A 15,628-nucleotide genomic window follows, 5' to 3' on the forward strand; every position below is an offset into this window, starting at 1 on the left:
TTGTTGCAAGTGTAGTCCGCCACCGTTCCGTGGCCACCTCTGCTGTATGCAAAGAAGGTTCACCTCGTTCGAGACCACATCGGGCACGACCACATGCCACGCATATGTGTCTTCACCGAAATGTAATTGCAACGCTAATACCTGACACCGAAGCCTCTTTAGCTAAGTGGTATAGCGTCTGCCTCGTAAGCAGAAGGTCGCGTGTTCGATCCTCGCAGGAGGCATGAAGTTTTTGCCTTTTTGTTCCCGACATCACTCCTGTTTTGCAACAGTCATCGATTTTTGCAGAGGACATCCCCATGGAAAGAAAAAGCAGAGACAGGCAGATAAACGGAGAAACGACAAGGATCGCATGAGCGAGCCCAAGCAGATTTGTGTACTGCTGACATACGGCGCAACGCAGGGAGGAGGGTTGAGCGTATATATAGCGAGTACGGGTCGAACGGGCACATCCATTAGGCAAGCATGTCCACCGTTGTTTGAGCGTGGCTAGCCAAACAGCCCCCATTTGCGAAAGTCTGCATTAGATTCCGCCTCATTCCTTTACGATAAGCTTGGCCGCATTGACGTGCGAACAGCGCACATCGCTCGCCGGAGAAAGAGCGACCAGGAGCAACAAGAACGAGAGAAGGTCAAGATGCCAAAAGTCAAGAATGTTTGCGCGGTATCAGATATATGGTATTTTGTAAGCTCAAAAAGGTCGCATCAGAAAGAAGGTCTAAGGTATGTAGATACAAGAAGGGGGAAAATCTAAAGACAGGATGGGTATGCCCGTATGTACAGGATGAAGACAAAAGCCGGTCTGTACCCAAGAAACGGTCGCTCAACCTAAATTGCCCGTGCTAAGGGCATCCTACACTGCACAATCGCCCCGTTGGTGTGAATATACGTCCGTATGTCATCGGAAGGTGGGATGCAGGGCATAGGGCGGGCGATTCAGTAATGGCGGCGGTGAGGACGGCGACCGGTGGTAGGCTCCTCCGTAGGCTCCGGCACAGAGGTTTCGGTCGGCACAGAGGTTTCGGTCGGCTCAGGCGCATCCGTCGGGGCGGGGTCCTCAGTGGGCTGCGGGACGTCGGTGGGCGCGTCAGTAGGCTCTTCAGTAGGCTGCGGTGCGTCGGTAGGTTCCTCACCACCACCAGAGTTCGCAGCGATTTGCTCCTTGATCCAGTCGGCAAACGAGCTAACACGGGTGTAGACTCCCGGTTGCTTGGCAGCGGCGCATCCGTTACCCCACGAGACAATTCCGTAGAGGGTAGCCTGGCCGGCGTTGGTGGAGAACAACGGGCCTCCCGAATCGCCCTGGCACGAGTCGACACCTCCCTCGTCCTTGCCAGCGCAGATGGTCGAGTCGGGCGCGTTTTCAGCACCGCCGAGGTACTGCTGGCATTTCTTCTGGTCCATGATGGGCACGGAGACCTCTTGCAGGATGTCGGGTTGCTCGCCACCGGAGGAGAGGGTTCCCCACCCGGACACGATCAACGAGGCGGGTGTGGTGGCATCGGTGGAGAGGGAGGCGGTAGGTTGCGTCTTGCCGCCGGCGGTCTTACGCTTGAGCACCCAGATGGCGAGATCGTTCAACGGCACCGGGTTCTGGGTGAATTCGGGGTGGGGGATGATCTTGGTAACATCGTAGTCGATACCGCCTTCCTCCGCCGTCGACTTGCTCTGGTCGTAACGGACGGCGGAGACGAGCATGCCGTCGGGGTTAGAGGGCTTGCCGCTCTCGTCCACGGAGCAGTGTCCGGCGGTGAGGAGGATGTTCTCGGCGATGATGGTGCCGCCGCAGTTGGCGGTTGGAGAACCGTTCATGCGGATCATGGCGAGCCAGTCGTGGTGAGCAGCATCCTTTCCTCCCACAATGGGGTTGGAGGGGGCTTTTGGGACGGCGGCGGCGAGCGCACAAGGGGTGGCGAGGAGCGCGGCGATAGCGATGCGGGCGATCATCGTGATTGTTTGATTATGGGTGGTAAGGATGGGGTTTTGTGTGAATACTGCTGGCTCGTCGCGATTCCCAGGAGAAGAGAAGGATGGGAGTGATCACTGATGATCTGGTGAAGAAGAAAAGGGGAGTGGTCCAGGGACGTGAGCTTTTATAGGTTTCAGAGGCCTTTCCACAACCATGCTCCTCCCACTCGGCAGAAGGGGCCTTGCTCGTTGCAGCAACCCGTTCTCTCCATTACGCATACCCGCACCTCCTCATCCCAGTGCACACCCTCGCCTCACAATCACAGACAGTGCACCATGGGCTCGTTATCTCCCACAAAACCTGTATGATACTGCATCCTGTGTATGATACTGTGTGTGATAGTGCTTCCTGCGTGCCGCGGGGTGTCCAGTATCACTCGCTCGACTTTACTAGCTACGATATGGCAGATACTACGACATCCGAAAATTGTTGGGATTGTTGTGCATCCTGCGATCACCGCGGGGCTTCACGGTGTGTTTGATCGCAGACGCGGCATGTGCCGACGTGCTGGACGTACGACAGCGACGACAGGATCCTCGTCTTTCGGGTGAAGCAACCCTGGGTGTCTCCGCACTCGAAATAGAGAAATGCGGCGGAGCAGCGGCTTTGCGGGATGTGTGCGAAACGCGCGTTGAGAGAAAACTGCACGTTGCTTTCGCTCACGCCGGGAAGCGCGTGGACACCAGCCCGACCGTTGTGGCCACTGGACATGAACTTTGGAATCCGCAGAACACACCACAACCAACTGCGCTATCACTCCCTTCTGCCGCATCGTGCGCCCTGCTGCAGTATCCTAGCGTCGTCATCCCGCATCCCCAGAATCCCTGTACTCGCCGAGTCTTAGGTCTATTCCCCAACGCTGTGATACGTACGGTGATACCCATGGGGTTTTGAGCACATATAGTTCACATCCCACACGGTAGATAGCGTGTAACTTTGGGCGACGGGCGATGACGTCCTTCCGTAGACTCCAAGCGCCGCATTGATGCAGGTCGGTGTGGACAGTACTCCAAGTTGAGTCCACTCTCTACAGTACGACGGACTTCCCGAGGGTCGTAATTTCGGAGGCGGATGGGATCCGCCGGTCAGCGGCCGGTCGGGGACCTCCTGGCAGATCTGCCAAAAAGCGAAATGCAAACAGGATCCACCGTCTGTCAACAGTTATTCACCCACTGCAATGTCCCATGGGTCCCATACGCCAATGCGCAGCAGCGGGTTGGCGACGAACGGGCAATCTGCAATTTGCAATTTGCAAATGACTCTGGAGTCTGGATGATTTTCGTCGTCAGGATGACGGGAAGCCCATGTGGCCGTGCGGCGTAGGATGTTGATCAAGTGTATCCACGCGCGAGAATTTTCTACGTGTCGATGGAACGTTGCGTGAGGCAACATTGAACACAGCGGAGTTGAGGAAAATTGACGGCCTTTTTCCACTGTGGTCCGAATCCAACTTGCACACAGCGTCCCGACTCCCGAGTGCAAACATGGGACGCATTTTGTTCACAAGTATCACCATAACACATAACACATCATGAACTAAAACGAAAGGAGACAACGATGACATATTTATTCGAAAACGGATACTACGAAGCACGCCCTCCTTGAACCTAACGACTCTCGGCAAAGCCACCGCTGTTTTGAGTACCTTGACCCGCGGGGACGGATGGCGGCGGCGGATTGACGGACATGGGACTCGAGCGGGGGGGCACATCAGCCGGAAGCGAGCGAAGCGAGCGCGGAAAGCGGGAAGGGAAATCCAAAGAAAGGGCGGTGGAGACGTTGTTGGGACGTAATGTGCGGGTGACGTGCATTTGCAGGCGTCGGTTTGGGGAAGGGATGCTTCAACCAGAAGGTGGAGGAGATGTTGCTGGGGAGTGATGTGGGGTGAGTAGGCGGCGGGGTTGAGGTGCGTGCGGCGGGTTGAGGTGCGTTTCCGCCGACCCAACGACCGGGGCTCAACAGGACTGACTCGGTTTGACGCGTAGGGCGGGGAGCAGCGTAGATCTCGGCGTCGCTCCCTCATGTACCTACCGTATACGTTTTTGCGTATTTGATTGTTGTGGCGCCCCTTGCAGTTTGTGCAGTGGATTGCTGCATGATGCCATGAAAAGCTCGCAGAGGAAAATGTGGTTTCACATTTGGGGTTTCGTGCACTCGTCGGCATCTGGTCGCCCTCGAAAACAGCATGCCGGAAACGTCTATGGCCGAACCACCACCGCACGACGAGAATGAACACCACCCCGCGATCTCCGATCCGGGTATGCGGTGAGCGGGCGCTGGTCGATCTCCTGATGGGACTGGTGGATCTTACCATGGGATTGACTGCAGTAACTGGTAACCTTCACCGGGGACTAGGCAGCAGGAATTAGACAACCAGACCGTCTCCACGCCTCAGATAGGCACTCTTCTAGATGCCGGTGCAGTGCCAACCTCATCTGGGTGCTTTAGAGTTTTAAATGTCTACCACACACTCTGTTCTTCAGTACTTAAATAGAAAAACAATTAGTACCGCCGAGTATCGGAGCCACCCCTTCTTACCCCTTTTTGCCTCTGTGTGGTGCAGTGTTAATGCGCATGTACTGCCAAGTTCCATGTACCGCCACTGAATGATGTCCAACAGCAACGATGTCCACTCTTCCCAATGATTGTTTTTACAACTCCCATTTTTTTTTTTCGTAAAACAGAAAGTTTCCTTAAAAGAGAACAAACTACAAAGACGCACACAACGAAACGTGAAAGCAACGCTTCATCTCGAACAACAAGCAAAAGAGTATCACAGAACGCCAACGAACGACTCCAACCAAGTCATTGCTCCACGCATAAATCCAGGCGCACCATCCCCAGAGTTTTCTGCTTAGAAGCACTTGCGATGCACAATGCTTGGGCCACTCTCATCGTACTCCTGCTTGGAGATCCACATCTGCTGGAACGTAGACAAGGATGCGAGGATGGAACCACCGATCCACACGGAGTACTTGCGTTCGGGAGGCGCGACGATCTTAATCTTCATGGAGCTGGGAGCGAGGGCGGTGATTTCGCGTTGCATGCTGGGGGATTGGGAGGAAGAGGTGTGTTAATCACGGTGAAGGAGTGGGTGAGCATGTTGAAAGTGTGGGTGAAAACCTACCGATCAGCGATGCCGGGGTACATGGTTGTTCCACCACTCAGAACAATGTTCCCGTACAAGTCCTTCCTGATATCGACATCACACTTCATGATCGAGTTGTAAGTCGTCTCATGGATACCCGCGGCTTCGAGTCCGAGGAAGCTAGGCTGGAAGAGAGCTTCGGGGGCACGGAAACGCTCGTTTCCAATGGTGATGACCTGTCCATCGGGAAGCTCGTACGACTTCTCGAGGGCGGACGATTGCGCCGCGGTCTGCATCTCCTGCTCGAAATCGAGAGCAACATAGCAGAGCTTTTCCTTGATGTCGCGAACGATTTCACGTTCGGCGGTGGTCGTGAAGGAGTATCCGCGCTCGGTGAGGATTTTCATCAGGTAATCGGTGAGATCACGCCCGGCGAGGTCGAGACGGAGAATCGCGTGGGGCAGAGCGTAACCTTCGTAGATGGGCACCGTGTGCGAGACACCGTCACCGGAGTCGAGGACGATACCTGTGGTACGACCGGAGGCGTAGAGAGAGAGAACGGCTTGGATGGCGACGTAGAAGGCGGGCGTGTTGAAGGTCTCGAACATAATTTGCGTCATCTTTTCGCGGTTAGCCTTCGGGTTGAGCGGGGCTTCGGTCAAGAGAACCGGATGTTCTTCGGGTGCAACTCGCAACTCGTTGTAGAACGTGTGGTGCCTGTGACCGCGAACGAAGTGGACGAAATGAAGTGAGTTGGATGAGCCAATGCGAAGCATGTATGAAGAGGGAAGCGAATTTTGATCGGTTCGTAGGTTGACGGGATGGATGTGCAACAAACATCTTGCCCGCTTACGCTCGCGACGAGAATGTTGGGCAAGAATTACAAAAAAAAGAACGCTCGCTCTCGCTCGCAGTTCAAGAAAGGGGCTCGCTTACGCTCGCCTAAGGAACAGCGATTGTTGCTGCGGCGGGGAACTCGCTGGCGCTCGGTATTACAGTGGGCTCGCTTTTCCCGCGCTCCCTTTGCTCGCGGCACTCACCAAATCTTCTCCATATCGTCCCAGTTGGTAACGATACCATGTTCGATAGGATATTTAAGAGTCAAGATACCCCTCTTCGACTGGGCCTCATCCCCCACATAAGAGTCCTTTTGACCCATCCCAACCATAACGCCTTGGTGCCTAGGCCTTCCGACAATCGAAGGAAAGACAGCCCTAGGAGCGTCGTCACCGGCGAAACCGGCCTTGCACATTCCGGAGCCGTTGTCAATCACGAGCTAAATGAATAGAGAGAGAGAGGGGGGAGGAAATATGGGTTAGTGGTTGTTGTTATGTTGTTATTGTAGTTGTGAAGAAAGAGGGTGTGTGTTAAGCCGTAACGCAGATAACGAGATAGTGGCGTAGGAGATTGCAACCGACGGAAAATTGGTGATTTTGCCTCATATTTGCGCCGTTTCTACTCCGAGTCCTTCCGCCCTAACCACGCATCACCGTCCTTCCCATATCTTCCGTCCGCTATTCACAAGCTCCCCAACATCAAACAGTATGCTGTGTGTCTAAATTAGAATCTGCGCGTGCTATGCGCGCGTTGAGATTGCTTTTGCGGAAACGCCACCAAATCCTCCCGACGCCGTCGTCAAGAGAGCACGGGGTAAGAGGGAAGGTACTCACTGCAGCTACGTCGTCAGACATCTTTGCTATATGTTTGAGTGTTGGTGGAAGCTGTGGTTTGGTGGGTTTGCGTGCGTTCGAGGGTTGAGATTGCTTTTGCGGCCGGTTGTTTTGCGGGTTTGGTTTTCTGGATGAGGTCGCGTTATGAGTTGCCCGCCGCGTTGTTTGTCGTTTATGGCGGATCCCAAATGGGTTTGATTAGCGCTTGTGGGTTGGAAAGCGCTCGAATGCTGATCACGGCCCTAATGTAAAAGTCACGGAAGTATAGTGCAAGGGTCTAAAGTTGCGGGGTCTCCCTCAGCTTTTGATTAGCCGGGCGGGTACGGAATGTTGCCCGGTTGATTAGTCCTCAGATGGTCCGAGGGCACGAATAGCTTCCCCTCCCGCTAAGTCCGAATGAGGCAGAGAAGAGAGAAACGCGGGGGTGCGCGCTCCTTGTGCGTGACTCACCCGTGACATTGTTCGTGTAACCCCTCGCCCCCGAACTCCCCCAGACTCGCTCGCCGGTGGGCATCTGCGTCCTTCAGGAGTCGGCATCTGCTCTGCTCTGCATCGGGCATCAGTAACTTATTTGCATATTCTCACCGACACTAGCACAGCCGGGTGGTGCGGTCTTGTCCTTTCGGCGTCTGTCCTCCCTCAGCAGACTCACCCGCACTCGACTGCCGCCGCGGCCCTTCCAACCCTTCGCAAAAATGTCGACTTTATCCATACCGCCATCCACCACCGCAACAGCACCTCCAATACCAACGTCACCATCACAACCGCCATCCCATCCCAACACCACCCACCAAAAGCTCGACAAAAACTCCTACTCCTACATATGGCGCTCCCTCCTCGCTGGGGGTATCGCAGGCTGTGCCGCAAAAACCGCCGTCGCACCCCTCGACAGAGTCAAAATCCTCTTTCAAACAAATAATCCGCATTTCGAGAGGCATGCCGGCAGCTTCAAGGGGATATTCAATGCCGGCGCCGAGATCAAGAGGCTTTATGGCGTTAGAGGGCTGTTTCAGGGCCATAGTGCGACATTGCTGAGGATTTTTCCGTATGCCGCCATCAAGTTTATGGCTTATGAGCAGATTAAGCATCGGCTCGGTGTTGGGAAAGCCGGTGTATCGCATACGGAACAGGCTTTCAGGAATATGGTTGCGGGATCGCTGGCTGGTGAGTACCGCGAGCGGCGAGCGGCAGCGAAAGCGAATGGAGTGGGCGAGAGCGAACGAAGTGAGCGCTTGATTTGCGCACGGGAGCCCGAGCGAAGGGAGTCCCGGTGCGCCAAAGGCGCAATAGTCCAAATCATCATGGCTCTTAGCGAACACCGGCGAGCGTTGGATATTCTAGCGAGCGAAGCGAGCTTGTTGTAACGGTCGCCTCAGGATTTCGTGAGCATTCGACCGAAATTGACACCCTCCCTCATTCCCCCTAGGCTGCATATCAGTATTCTTCTCATACCCTCTTGACCTTCTCCGCGTACGTCTCGCCTTTGAAGTACGCACAACAACCGCCGCCAGCCAAGTGCCCCTCCAACCCGTCAGTCTCTCCAGCGTCGTCAAGATGATCTACCACGAGCCGAATCCATTCTTTGCAGAGGATCTTGCTGCGGATGGGAATGGGGTGGAGAGAAAGGGGTGGTCGAGGGTGCCGGGCGTGTTGAACTTTTATAGAGGGTTCATGCCGACGATTTACGGGATTGTGCCCTATGCGGGGTACGTATCATCTGGGCGGGATGTATTTCGTGGCTCCTCTATTTTGCGTACCAACGTCCGACATCCCTCGATTCCATACAGAGTATCCTTCCTTGTTTATGAACGCCTAAAAACGTACGCCAAAACAACTCTCGGCCGATACACCCTCGTCTCTCCCACGCCAACTTCTTCAACAACACCCGCACGCCCCCCACAACTAACATGGTGGGCTTACCTCGCCTGCGGCGCCCTCTCAGGCGCGATCGCTCAAACCACCGCATACCCATTCGAAGTCATCCGGCGGAACATGCAGGTCGCTGGCGTCGCTTCAAAAACTCCCATCTCAACCACCACATCCCAAACATCTTCCACGACTTCGACGAAACTAGCCCAACGCAAAACGACCCTGTCGACGGCGAAGTGGATTTATGGCCGGAAAGGGTTCAAAGGGTTTTTTGTTGGGCTGAGTATCGGGTATCTGAAGGTGATGCCGATGAGCGCTGTGAGCTTTTTTACATATGAGTGGGGGAAGGGGTGGTTGGGGATTGAGTAGGGTTGGTCATACGAGAAGAGGAGCCAGCGACGAGTCAGTCCATAACGAGCAATGCTGGTTAGAACCGAAACATCCCGTCCCATACACCCACCCGACAAGACCGCATACCGCAAACCTCAAACTCGTTCAGCTACACTCCTCAGCCGGCATCTGTCACATCGCATCGCATCGCGGTATACCCACCTCACCGCATCCGAACCCATCAGCACGCAAACACATTCATCGCCCCACGCGAAACAACGCACCACCCACCCCAAAAAACATATCAAAACTCGGCAATCCCAAACGCCCGATCGAACCCGCAGAGATTCTGGGACACGACTGGGATGTGTATTTCGGATGCTTTCTCGCGGCGCGCGCCGGTTGGGTGGGTGGGTGGATGATGTGGCGAGGGGCGGTGGGATATTAGCATGAGCGCTGTTGCGGTCAAACAGCATCGGGAGGAGCATACCGGACCGCCGCATCACACATCACCTCAGTCATCTCATCACCCGCACATCACCCTCACCGTCGACCACGTTATCCTAGACCACTTCACCCGGTTTCAAGACACATTCGGAACGGGCACGGACGGTTATCTAGAACCCGTAGAGTATATACTCCCGCATCAGGTCTCACGCCGTTGATTGCTAGGAATGGCCCGGAACGCCATTGAGGGGGGCTTTCTGGGGCTGAACGATGTGGTGCGGATAGATGTTTGGGATGGGCGATGTGGTTTTTCATTGTAGATAATGAGGAGAGGTGCTGGAATTATACCCTATATTTACATATTTGATGAGAACGGTCCTCTTCCTAGTCCGCGCTCGTGCACATCTCGACTCCGGCCGGATCTCCGTGCACCATCCCTGCCACGGCCGGTACAGACCGCGTCTCTCCCACCGGGCGTAAGAGTATGCTTCTGCAATTCTGAAACTGTCTCTGCCTTTCTTTCATTGTTCGACCATCCAAATCTTCACTGAAACCTCTCGCGGCTTCATTGCACCGCCCGCCACAGCCGCGGACTTTTTTTCCCGGCCAAAATCTGACTCGCGGGCTCGCTCTCGTTGCTTGTTGTGAGGGGCCTCCATATACACCGTCGTCGAGATCCAATTCCTGTTGGGAACGTCCTCACGGGCCAATGATCGAAGTGGTGTGCGCCCACGACGGGGTATCCGCAGGGCCAAGTCCACCTGCTCCCGTGTCCTCTTTGGCTCCATGCCCGTCTTGTCAGCGCCGGGTGCCGTGCTTAACGCTCAACCTCACCCGCAAACCGACCCAGAAAAGTACCAACCCCCACCTCTCCTCGCGCTGTGGTGTATGCGGCTTCGAGGTGTTACCCCTCCGCCTAGGTCACCGCCCGGTCGCGACAGCGGGTGAATACTTTTCGGGAGATCCTGCGTCACAGACGGGATCGTTGTCTCGATCGACAGCCTCTTTGTTGTCTTGGGGCCGAACGAGAACGCTTATCGCCACGGCTACCCTTGGGAATGAAAGCCCGTGATTGTGTTCCGTCGCGCGGGTCACGGCCAGATGTGAAGGGACCGTCTTCTTCACATGACGGGGTCGACGAGAAGAGCCCGGCAAACGAGGGCGTGAAAGGCTGGCTGTCGTAGCCTGCCGAGGTCTCTGAAGATGGCGCGCGAGATGGCAGAAGGAAAAAGTAGGGCAAGCACCTATGTAGGGCCGAAATTGTGCGAAAGCCAAAGAAAAGGAAAAAGAAATGCTTCCAGTCCGGGAATCGAACCCGGCTCTTCCGCGTGACAGGCGGAGATACTAGCCAATATACTAACTGGAATTGGATATCTGACATCATCACGCTGTTAAATATATTCTCTTGATCGTCAAAGCAGTCTCGGTGCGCTGTCATTTCGCACCGAAGCAGCTCTCGCTCGCTATCGCTCGGCCTCGAATGGTCAACTCCGGCGCCATCTGCTCGGAATGACACGCGGAAGTAAGGTCTATAACCTTTGATGTCCAATAGAGGTATCACCACAAGGTAAGCGGAAGGGAACATTGGGTCGAGAGTAGGGAAGAGTACGCCAGCTCTGTGTCAACGGGCACTCCTTGCAAGCAACCCGGAAGTGGCAAACACTAGCTAAAACCTGGCGATTGACCAGGTGTGCATGGTGTCGCAAAACAGAAGGGGATAACGGAGAGAGGGAAAATGCAAGGAGGGTTGCTATCCTTGATGTCTACGATATTGTCGAAATGTCGGATGCGGCAGCGATAATGACGCAGAAGTGCGCGAGCTAGAAGGGCACGATTGGACATGGGCGAAGGATGAAGAAGAGAAGCAGCGTTCATCAGAAAGAGTGCAAGTGAACGAGTCCTTCAAAGGCAGGGAGAGGTCAGCCGGGGGGTCGGTATCCTCCCCGTTCCATAATAAACTACGTATGAGCTACATGCACACGGCCTTTGTCATTGGGATATGCAGATGTTATGTAATGTATCCTCTCCTGCATTCAGAGGAAGAACGACAGGAAGGCTTTCTAGGTGAAGGGAACTGACATCTTCCCGTTCGAACTTACTCTAATCATTATTGCGCACTATCGGCAAATCCCTACCGCGTGGTTGAACGTCGACGCTGAAGGTACATATGCCGAGACGGAACGTCTGTTTTCGCTTGCGGTTTGCAAGCAAAACCGTGAATGCGGAATAGACATGCTGCCTGCCCATCGGCCAGCGCCCACCTTTGTCTGAATATCGCAGCTTCTGTTGAGTATACTTGCTGTTGAAATAGTCTGTGCCTGTTGAAATTGACCACGGACGGCAATGTCACACAAACGCAAGATTCTGAACGGCGCTCGGTACCGGAAAACGTGCGGGTTTCCTTCGACCTGGATTCATCAGATGCATTGCGGGATGGCCTGGGAAAGCATACCGCAGTCCGAGCGGCGTCGGGGGTCCAGATCCAGCCCTGTTTAGAGCCGCCCATCTACCGGGAGTGTGGAGAAGGGCATTCCTAGTCATGGGTGTGATTGAGTGGTGATGTTTGAGTCGAGAGTATTGGGCTGCTTGTTTGAGGGAAGGCCGCCTATTGTGTGTGAGTGTGACGGGGATCCCTCAAAGCATGCCGCTCCTTTCTCTCAATGCCAACCGCAAGAAACCCTTGCATTTCCAACATTTCCCTGAACACCGCCTTCACAGATATACGCAGAGAACCGTTTACTGCGGGGCACTCGGTCAGGCCGCAGGAAAAGCTCATACACCGCACGTGCTTGCTTAGTCGGAGAAGTCAATCTGACTCCTTCTCGGCCGTCAGCAGCAACGAACCGAGTAGCAAAGGCGACGAAAACAACGAACAGAGAGTCTGAACACAGCACACCAACTTGAAGTAAGCCTGACGAACGCCGGCCAGCATGAGCAGCGCACCGGTTTACGGCCGGTCATTCCTTCAGGGCGTGGAGGAATTTGAAAGCGATGCCGCCAGCGGCCCCTCCGCGAACACGGACCCCAGTGTCGGTTCCGCTAGCCCGAAGCAAAGGACACAGGGGACTCAACAGTTACATAATCGAGCGAGCATGGCCGACGTCCGCAAACTTATCACCGGCCGCAACGCGGCCCTGCAAGGGAACACCCCGTCTGCGTCGACGCCTCACCTGGTGAATTCGCTGACGAAGCCATTGACCACCTCGAGCCTCTCGCGAGCGCAGAAGTCCCCTCAGCCGCTACCAATGTCGCCACTCTCGGCAGGGAGTGGAGACTCCAGCAATGCGTCCCTTCCACGCCGAGATTTGGATTTCGAGACGCTTCTCCGGTCAAACGAGACCAAGAAGATGTCCTCTACCCCCGACCACTTGAAGGACTTGGAGATTAGGAAAATGTCGATGGACCAACCTAGAGCGAAAATGCAGGCGAAGGCCGCTGCTGGGTTTGAAGACGACTCGGCGCTCTTGTCTCTGTTGAGGTCGAGCAGGAACCCGGCCGCAGGACCTGCGAGAGCCGCAGAGGCGAGCGCGGATGCTACACATGAGCCTTTGGGGAGCAAGCCGGGGAAGGCCCGGTCAACGCATTGGATCGAATTCTTGAACAGCACAAGCCCTGAAGATATTCACCGGGAAGCACTCCCGACGCCCCCATTGTCCAACCGATCATCCCAGGAAAGTGGTGCTCTACCGAAAGACAAAACGGGCAGCTCCACACCTGTCCGAGGTGATCATCCCATTCACGGCAGTACGACGGAACCGCGAGTAAGCACCAGCCTCCCTCGTCCCCCAGGTTCCCCAACACCGGGACGCCCTGGCTCCGCGAACTCGTCTGAGGCCGGCTCTCCACGTCGCACTAGGACTTTGTCAAACTCGGATGTGATGTCGGCGATAGCCAAAAATGTTTTGGCTCGAGCCGGCTCGGATCAGGCGCCTAGCGTATCCAGCGCCCCGGCCGCAGCTTTTCCCACCCCTCCTCCCTTGAACTCGAGATACATTACCCCGTCGACGTCTACGCAAACCACCGTGACCGCCGCCCCGATAACTGACGGGAAGAAGAGCAATGGCAACAAGGGCAGACGGAGTGCTGCATTACGCTTGTTCACAACCCTTCATCTTCGAGGACCCAAAACATCCACTACTACTTCCGCATCAACACCCGCACTAGTTTCGCAAACTCGTGGAGTCAGCCCACAGCTCACACGACCGGCCTCGGTCCATCGACTCGTTGTTGGTGGTAGAGCGCAGGGACTAGTGTCGCCTACAAGCCCTTTGAAAGAGCTGCGCTCAATCACTTCAGAAGGCGGCCCGGAAGCTGAAGAACCTGCGAAAATTGGAATTGCGACAACATCTCTCGTCGATGCCGTCCATCGTCTGGTGGTGTTGGATCCGGCGTTTGCGAACCTGGACGAATTGATGAAGGATGCAACTATCGTGGACGAGCCTGTCCCGCTCGAACCCTCGAGCATTGCCGATACGGCTACATCGAGCTCAAAGATCACCCAGGAGTCTGCTCAGGAACATCAAGCAGACGACAACACAGCGGCGTCGAGCTCGGTCGATTCGTCGGCGGTTGAAATGCGGTCGCAATCTACACAAACAATTCACTCTGTACTTGTAGCGGAAACCGAGTTTGTGTTCGACGAAGTTGATGGGCACCATGAGGAAGACGTGGAACATGATGCTGGAAATGGGCATGTCGTCAACTCTCCCGGCGAGTTCGTTGATGCCCACGTCATGTGCATGACCTGTGGTACTCCCGCATTTATGGTCGATGGAGATGGTGAAGTCAACGGCCCGGTTAACGTGTCTGTCGCAGTGCCCACCGCAACAACGAACGAGATGGAGAAGGCCGTCAACGACCGGGATCACATAATCAAGGCGCTGCAGCACCGGGCCGCCGCTCTCGAAAACGCGCTTCGGGTCGCCTGCGACACCTCTGCTGCTGTCTTGAGCGCGACAAAGGCGAAACAGACAGTTTCGGCTGCTACCAACACGGATGCAATCGTCAATGCCTCGAAATTCTCGCAGAGCGGCCCTCCTTCCCCGGATAACACCCCTCCGCGCAGTCTGGCTGTTTCCACCATCGAGGGTGTACGAAACGTACCATTCGTGCCTCCGCCGGCGGCGCCTTCGACGCCTACCGAAGGAATGACCAGCCCCGTCGCTCCCGTGCGTGACATATCTCTTCCAAGGGATCAGGACTCCAGGACGGCTTCAATCGCCGCCATCGCTCCCGTACCATCGGTATCGTCCGCTCGGACAGGATCTGCAGTGTCAACCATGACATCCACCGGCTCTGCCCCATCCTCCCAACCGGTGCCACCCCCGAAAATGTCCACTCGCGCTCGCTTCGTCGCGGCCGTCCCTGCCGCGAAGACCGTAACCCTCACTCCGCTCCCTTCCTCGGTCATCAGCGACCCCAGTACCGCCAGCATTATCCGATCACCCACTCGTGAAGTCCACGTTACCACCGGATTCCCGAGTTCCAACGACGCTGCTCCAAAATCCGAAGCCAGGAAAGTCACACCGGCGCCCATTCTCACTCGACCGTCGGCGGCCGCCACCGCGAGCACAACCATCAAGCCGGCGCTACCGACCCCTTCCCCACAACCCACGTCGACCGCGTCGTCGACATTGTTGAGTCCTTCTGCCTTGAAGACAGACGACATCTTTGGTCCTAACCCTTCGTCTTCGTCTCTCGGCCTCGGCCTTGACATTGACCGTGCCCTGCCGCGCATCAACGACGGCGCTGCGAGCTCGTTATTCGACTCATCGAGCCTAGCTGATGAACTGGACAAAATCTTCGGCGTATGAGGACGGGATGGGAAAGCCCACTCGGGTTGGAAGTCGCGGAATTGTCGGAGTACACCCGACCCCTGATTTCGACAAAGTGACTGCTGATGTACACATGCAACCGACTCGGCTGGGATCGACAGGCTGGCCTGAACACCCGCTCCCAATCATGCGAATAGAATATGCCCTTACATCTAGACACGACCCCATCCACAGTCACAACCCCCCGATATCAACTTACCGTACGTACGCTGTACCTCTCCCACATAGACGCGTAGTATATAGTGCGGACACAAGCCGCATCCCATCTTTACAGTAGTTGTGATTTTCGACCTCCCTAGATTAGATTTTTTTGAGGCGTATAAAGGCCCTGTGTATCATTCCCACTTCATCCTGACACAGACACGACAGTACCACTTGGCCATCGAAACATTGATCATTAATGAAAGATTCTCCTGCACTC

General features: G+C 55.4%; 4 protein-coding genes and 2 non-coding genes across 6 annotated transcripts; 2 read left to right on the top strand and 4 right to left on the bottom strand.

The window, feature by feature from the left end:
* Positions 1–152: 152 nt before the first annotated feature.
* On the top strand, positions 153–224 carry EV422DRAFT_t94. Its single transcript has one exon. It is a non-coding gene; the product is annotated as a tRNA-Thr (tRNA).
* Positions 225–951: 727 nt separating this feature from the next.
* On the bottom strand, positions 952–2,300 carry EV422DRAFT_123891 (uncharacterized protein). Its single transcript, XM_053064697.1, has 3 exons — positions 2,270–2,300; positions 1,134–2,051; positions 952–1,065 (listed from the first exon to the last, which is right to left on the bottom strand). The coding sequence occupies exons 2-3, from the start codon at positions 1,945–1,947 to the stop codon at positions 1,058–1,060; spliced, it is 822 nt and encodes a 273-aa protein (XP_052923811.1). The 5' UTR covers positions 1,948–2,051; positions 2,270–2,300; the 3' UTR covers positions 952–1,057.
* A 695-nt stretch (positions 2,301–2,995) lies between these two features.
* On the bottom strand, positions 2,996–4,485 carry EV422DRAFT_123865 (uncharacterized protein). Its single transcript, XM_053064696.1, has one exon. It carries the CDS (start codon positions 4,281–4,283, stop codon positions 3,255–3,257), a length of 1,029 nt encoding a protein of 342 aa, XP_052923812.1. The 5' UTR covers positions 4,284–4,485; the 3' UTR covers positions 2,996–3,254.
* A 118-nt stretch (positions 4,486–4,603) lies between these two features.
* On the bottom strand, positions 4,604–6,974 carry EV422DRAFT_535805 (actin). The gene is made up of 4 exons (XM_053070780.1): positions 6,728–6,974; positions 6,098–6,333; positions 5,097–5,774; positions 4,604–5,016 (listed from the first exon to the last, which is right to left on the bottom strand). Exons 1-4 carry the CDS (start codon positions 6,746–6,748, stop codon positions 4,824–4,826), a joined length of 1,128 nt encoding a protein of 375 aa, XP_052923813.1. The 5' UTR covers positions 6,749–6,974; the 3' UTR covers positions 4,604–4,823.
* A 448-nt stretch (positions 6,975–7,422) lies between these two features.
* EV422DRAFT_569159 (mitochondrial carrier domain-containing protein) lies at positions 7,423–8,965 on the top strand (the record flags this gene model as incomplete). The annotated part of the gene is made up of 3 exons (XM_053072734.1): positions 7,423–7,891; positions 8,154–8,433; positions 8,515–8,965. 3 exons carry the CDS (start codon positions 7,423–7,425, stop codon positions 8,963–8,965), a joined length of 1,200 nt encoding a protein of 399 aa, XP_052923814.1.
* Positions 8,966–10,667: 1,702 nt separating this feature from the next.
* EV422DRAFT_t106 lies at positions 10,668–10,739 on the bottom strand. Its single transcript has one exon. It is a non-coding gene; the product is annotated as a tRNA-Asp (tRNA).
* Between the last annotated feature and the right edge of the window lie 4,889 nt (positions 10,740–15,628).

This window comes from Fimicolochytrium jonesii (assembly GCF_025526975.1).
Source record: "Fimicolochytrium jonesii strain JEL569 chromosome Unknown EV422scaffold_19, whole genome shotgun sequence".
Taxonomy (NCBI): domain Eukaryota; kingdom Fungi; phylum Chytridiomycota; class Chytridiomycetes; order Spizellomycetales; family Powellomycetaceae; genus Fimicolochytrium; species Fimicolochytrium jonesii.

What these genes read in the sequence shown, in the direction of transcription:
- EV422DRAFT_123891 (XM_053064697.1), bottom strand. Translation starts at nt 1,947, where the DNA reads ATGATCGCCCGCATCGCTATCGCCGCGCTCCTCGCCACCCCTTGTGCG.
- EV422DRAFT_535805 (XM_053070780.1), bottom strand. Translation starts at nt 6,748, where the DNA reads ATGTCTGACGACGTAGCTGCA. An exon ending in TGTCTGACGACGTAGCTGCA is followed by an intron (nt 6,334 to 6,727) that starts GTGAGTACCTTC and finishes CTATTCATTTAG; the next exon opens with CTCGTGATTGACAACGGCTC. An exon ending in TACCCCGGCATCGCTGATCG is followed by an intron (nt 5,017 to 5,096) that starts GTAGGTTTTCAC and finishes CCAATCCCCCAG; the next exon opens with CATGCAACGCGAAATCACCG.
- EV422DRAFT_123865 (XM_053064696.1), bottom strand. Translation starts at nt 4,283, where the DNA reads ATGGTAAGATCCACCAGTCCCATCAGGAGATCGACCAGCGCCCGCTCA.